General features: G+C 35.5%; 1 protein-coding gene across 2 annotated transcripts; it reads left to right on the forward strand.

Annotated features, from left to right (window-relative positions):
* The first annotated feature begins 1,222 nt into the window (after nucleotides 1-1,222).
* Nucleotides 1,223-4,835, forward strand: LOC120070172 (DHBP synthase RibB-like alpha/beta domain-containing protein). Of its 2 annotated transcripts, XM_039022028.2 has the most exons (9): nucleotides 1,223-1,582; nucleotides 2,085-2,197; nucleotides 2,659-2,712; nucleotides 2,807-2,831; nucleotides 3,042-3,164; nucleotides 3,403-3,569; nucleotides 3,909-3,978; nucleotides 4,076-4,174; nucleotides 4,485-4,835. In XM_039022028.2, the coding sequence occupies exons 1-9, from the start codon at nucleotides 1,376-1,378 to the stop codon at nucleotides 4,569-4,571; spliced, it is 945 nt and encodes a 314-aa protein (XP_038877956.1). In that variant the 5' UTR covers nucleotides 1,223-1,375; the 3' UTR covers nucleotides 4,572-4,835. The 2 variants fall into 2 exon arrangements, with proteins under 2 accessions (XP_038877956.1, XP_090166803.1); XM_090310677.1 differs by lacking the exon at nucleotides 2,659-2,712 and having other exon boundaries at nucleotides 1,250-1,582.
* Nucleotides 4,836-5,422: the final 587 nt, after the last annotated feature.

Consider the following 5,422-nt stretch of genomic DNA (forward strand, 5'->3'; position numbering starts at 1 on the left):
TAAGCTTCCAAGACTCCTGAAGCTGCAGTTCTATAAGACAAAAGATCTTTGAAGACACAAATACTCTTTCAAGACTTCTATTTCAAGCTTCCAAGATTCTTGAAGCTGCATTCCTATAAGGCAGAAGACCTTTGAAGACACAAATACTCTTTCAAGACTTCTACTTCAAGCTTCCAAGACTCCTGAAGCTGCACTCCTATAAGACAGAAGACCTTTGAAGACACAAATACTCTTCCAAGACTTCTACTTCAAGCTTCCAAGACTCCTGAAGCTGCACTCCTATAAGACAGAAGACCTTTGAAGACACAAATACTCTTCCAAGACTTCTACTCCAAGCTTTCAAGACTTCTACTTCAAGAACGTTCGGTGCTTTCCTTCTCCAAGTCAACCATATTCACTCAACTGAGAGAGAATCAGAGGATCAAATATTAGAGATCGAACCACATTGCATCAAATCAACTCCAACATCAACACAACTCAAGTTCAACTCCACGAAACACGTTTCTCCGGAAACCTCGTGCGAACAAGTAGTTTCTTTGCACTTTAAAAAGAAAATTTTCACTATATAAATTGAAATTGAGTTGTTAAATCTTAATTCAATATATGAAAGTAATTAAATTAGATTTTACTTATTTACATTTTGCTTCTTTTTAGGACAAAATTTTAAATAAGTGACCAGATTAATTTGAACAAACCCAACCCAAATATTTCATGGTTGGGTTGGGTTAGGTTCATTTTTTAATAAGAGTTATTTGAGTTGAAGAAATTTACCACTCGAACAATTAAGTTAGATTTGAAAAGTCTTTCAACCCAATCCATGAACATCCCTAGTTTGAGTATAGATTATTTTAGTTTTGGTTATAATAATATGTGTTTGAGGTGTAAACTATTTTAATTTGAGAAGAAAATAGTAAACTTTGTAGCAAAGAATTTTAAAAAAATGATGAATGTAAAATAATAAATATTGTAGAAAATAGTAAATACGGTAGCAAATGAGAGTTTTTAAATTGTATTGGCTAGCTAATAAGGAAATACAAAATAGTATTTACTATATAGCAAGACGTGGTTATTATAGTCTTAGGATAATTGTCCCAAACATACATCGAAGAATTGATAAAGTATGAAATTAATATTGGGAGGACCAAATAATGAGTAAAGTTCACAATTCCTACTTGCAATGGTGTGAGCTCTTGTTTTAGTGAATGTGACCAAAATTCAAAATATAAAAAAAGAAAATCTTATTGAAATGTGACGTGGCATTCCAGGTAGGAAGTTCTATCTATGATGTGCTTCGTCTCCGATCGCAGCTTCTGATTCTTTTGCTCTCTGTTCCAAATTCCGGCGATGCAGTGACAGTGATTCCCCAATCTCCAAAATGATCGTCAATGTCAAATCCGACGTATATCCTTCTACTGCTTCTTCTTTCTCTTCCGTTCGATCTTACGCGCCAATACGGTTCCCTCCGTCTCCATCTGCCATTCGTTTTCACGGTTCTGAAACTTCACGGCGGCTCCAGGTCCTCGCCAGGGTTGTCAAGCGGAGTCCTAAGCGCCTCAAATACTCGGCTCCACGATTCACCAAGGTCCTCTTCTTGCTAAGTACTCCTGTTTTTTCCAGCTTGATTATGCCCTCGTTCCTGCTTATTCTACATGAAACCGTTATCGCTGTAGCTCAGGATAACAAATCTAGTGGAGGAGGTAGAATTGGGTAAGGTGAATTTAGCATTTCGGCCGTTGTCGTCGCTTATTTGTTCATTTTTTACAGTCTAGATTGATAATTAGTGAATTGAGCAGGAGATTGCGGGGAGTATATAAAGGATTATAGACTGTTGGAAACACTAGTGATTTTGCCTACTATTGACAGATAAATCTTTTTTTCTTCTGCGCGTGTGCTTTGTGTGTTTCTTGTTGGGAGAAGGCGATATATGAACACTAGTCTACTTCCACCGTGATCATATTGCAGTTTGGGATGTTTTATTGCTATTTTTTGTTTGGCGTTAATTCGGTAGGGAATGAATTTGGAAATTAACGAAGTTATTAGACTTGTGTTATTGATATGTTTAAAATTTATATGTTCTTTACCAGGAAGGGAGCTTGCTATATGTCAAAGCTGAATCAGGAGAGGACGGCTGGAAACTAGAACCTATTGTTAATCTTCTTAAAGAGGGTGCTGTAGGGGTTATTCCTACGGATACAGTGTATTCCTCTCTTACTTCATTTGACTCTCACCTTTTGAGATTTCTTTATTGTTATCTAGCTGACTCTTAAGTTGAAATTGGACACTAGAACTAGTAAATTTGTTCATGGTTAGTAAGAATCATATTTTCATTTTCTGTATCATGCCACCCAGAATTTAGGTTGTATTAGCTCTGTTGGGAACAAGCCTCAAACTTCTGCGATGAATTTTTGGTTTTCCAGAAGTATACTCTTCTTGGAATATTATTATTAAGAATCACATCTTCTGCTTGATGGATGAGAGTTCTCCAGGAGATGTAGAAGGTTCAATTTTGTGAGTTTAAATTTACATTGACAAGGAAAGCAACAGGAAAATAAATTCTCATTCGCACTTTAATTACTATGCTTTTGGCGGATCATGAGTATTGATTTCACAGTCTCTTCCTTTTATTTTTAACGGGTGTGTATGCTTATATTTTTCAAGGTATGGAATAGTTTGTGATTTGAAGAACCCCTCAGCCATTGAACGAATACGAAGGTTGAAGTTAATTTGTTCTGCTAGAAGATGTATTTGGTTAGTTACTTCAGCTTCTCTCCCCTGCTGTTAAAGTTTCTTGTGTTGTTTAATGCAGGATCAAGAATATTGAGCCTTCAAAGGTATAGTTATTCTTTACAATCTCTTTTTGTGCTTTACGATAATGCTCATATGGCCCTTCAAACTGTTGAACTACAATGTCAAATGCACATAATTAAGATACTGAACAAAGATGATTTATTCCACTTATTATCATTCATGTGTCTTTCTACAACCTACCTTTTCATTTTTCCATTATGCTTCTTAATTTTTACTTGTAATTAACTACGCAGCCTCTGAGCATTTTGTGCCACTCCTTCCGGGACATTGACAAATATACTACAGGGTTTCCTCGTGGTGATGGCCAAGGCCATTCAAATATATTTCGCATGGTTAAGCATTGCCTACCTGGACCAGTGAGTGGTTCTGCTAACCCTGCTTTGCGATGATAACTCTATATTCTCCCTCCAGGTTACATGGTGTCCCGAATGAGCTCTCTAGTGCCTGTAGCTTCCATAATCACGTGGATTTGAAAATTTTTTTTCGGTTGTCCTACGGATATCTTGATATATTATAGTTCGTTGTGAAATTCTCAATGTAAATTGAACTTTTTAACTAGAGGAATTGATTTTTGAGAGAGTTTTTGTGTAACAGTATACCTTCATCCTGACTGCAAGCAAAGAGCTGCCCAAACACTGTATAAGGTATGGCACGACCACTGCAAAATATGCATCAAGGAAGAATGTTGGTGTGCGCATTCCTGATGATGCAATTTGTCAAGCAATACTGGAAAAGATGGATGCCCCATTGATATCCACAAGGTTAGTACAATTAATAGTCTTCTAATTCTCTCTCGCCCTCAACACATCTCTTGATTTGCTTAGAGAACTGAAAGACTTTATTGACTGATCATCTATTTTTCATGCGACAATTCCCCTATGAGGCAGAGTTTTTAATTTGGTGTAATTGAAGATCATTGTTTTAACAATATTCTCTTCACTCTACCCATCCATTTCTGGCTTGATCACTGGAAGGAGGAGACTGTTTGTATTAATTGATTTAAGATTGCTTCAAATTATCAAATTCTTAAGATATTGAAAGGTAAATAAGTATTTCAGAAGTGATGGTCTGTTCAAACTATACGTTTACCCTTCTTTCAGTGTCAAAAACCTGAAGGAAAACGAGTGGTTGCTCGATCCAGTTGTCATAGCTGATATCTACGGGGAGGAGGTATGAATAAAACTTACAGAGGCTGAGTGATTGTCTATGCTAATATCTTTAGTTATACCATTTCCCCCCCTGAAATCGGGTTGTTTGCTTCAAATAGGGTCTGGATTTTGTGGTGGATGGTGGAGTTAGAGTGGCAGATCCATCCACTGTAGTAGATATGACCATCACTCCTCCAAAGATTTTGCGGCAAGGGAAGGTGATTAATTAGCCATTTCATTTTTAGTATAATACGCCCTAAATTACAATTAACTCACCTCATCTCTTGCTATCTGATAACGTATCGAGCAGTATGGTAATGAATAGTACTGTCATTCAGTCAAAAACAACATTTTCTGTTAAATCCAAATGAAACAAAATCTGAAGTTGATCATTCATTTCTTTACTGTCTTGATCCCATGATCAATCCTCATGAAATGGAAAGAGTACCATAGTTTCAAGTTCTGTTGGATGATGAATCCTTTTTCATTGTCTTCCCACTTTTTGCTTGAATGATTTGCAACATCCAGGGAGCTAGACTGCCATGGATGGTAGCTGAAGGTGATGATGAACCGACCGTAGGTGAAGATATCCGCATCCGACCTGCCATTTTGTAGATAATCCACTGAATATATCGCATGGAAGATATGATCCAGTTCCAGTTAACAAACAAATGAGCTGGAGTTTGTACAGTGTTTGTTCTTGTGATATAAACAATAGGAAGGTATAGAGGAAACTAGAAGGGGGTTCCTTGCCTTTCAAAATTAAAGACCAAATGTGGCTATACTGGTTTTTTCTCAACTTGAAATTAGAATTAGAATCTCTTTTACCTATGTAACTCATCATATGCAAATGCAATCCTCATTCTAAATTCTCTCTTAGAAGAACAGAAGAATTTGCATTCTTATTTCTCATTGAACTTTCTTCCACGTTCTATTTCATTTTGGGGAAAATTTTAAAATTTACCCGTAAACACGACACGTTATGTTGTATCAATTTTCACTCTAAATTTTCGATTTCATCAAATGGGATCTTAGATTTTGATGTTGCAATCTCTTTCCTCGATTTTGATTTTTGCTAGTTCACTGATTTTAATAGAAAGTAATGTAATAATCTAAGTAAACTCACTGATTTTAGTAATATCAACTTTAAATTTGATTAGTTTACAAATTAACTATTGAATAACTTTGACACAACCCTCTCAAATTCTTTAATCTTATCAATTGTATACACATTGCATTATAGTTCATTGAAAGTATTTAAGAATATATATATTTTAAATGACATTAGTGTTGGGATTGATACCCTAAATTTTGTAGGATCCTATAGTTTGTAAACACATGTATGAACACTTTGTGATTTATAATATATGATATTTTATTCACTTTAGTCTATGAAATATGAGATATTTTAATTGCATTGACCACAAACTAATAAACTAAGATCCATGGTTATCGTTGTAACTTAA

This window comes from Benincasa hispida, chromosome 1, assembly GCF_027475165.1.
Source record: "Benincasa hispida cultivar pf3 chromosome 1, pf3_genome.v1.1, whole genome shotgun sequence".
NCBI classification, from domain to species: Eukaryota; Viridiplantae; Streptophyta; class Magnoliopsida; order Cucurbitales; family Cucurbitaceae; genus Benincasa; species Benincasa hispida.

What these genes read in the sequence shown, in the direction of transcription:
- LOC120070172 (XM_039022028.2), top strand. Translation starts at nt 1,376, where the DNA reads ATGATCGTCAATGTCAAATCCGACGTATATCCTTCTACTGCTTCTTCT. An exon ending in CGGCTCCACGATTCACCAAG is followed by an intron (nt 1,583 to 2,084) that starts GTCCTCTTCTTG and finishes GTTCTTTACCAG; the next exon opens with GAAGGGAGCTTGCTATATGT. An exon ending in AGCATTGCCTACCTGGACCA is followed by an intron (nt 3,165 to 3,402) that starts GTGAGTGGTTCT and finishes TTTGTGTAACAG; the next exon opens with TATACCTTCATCCTGACTGC.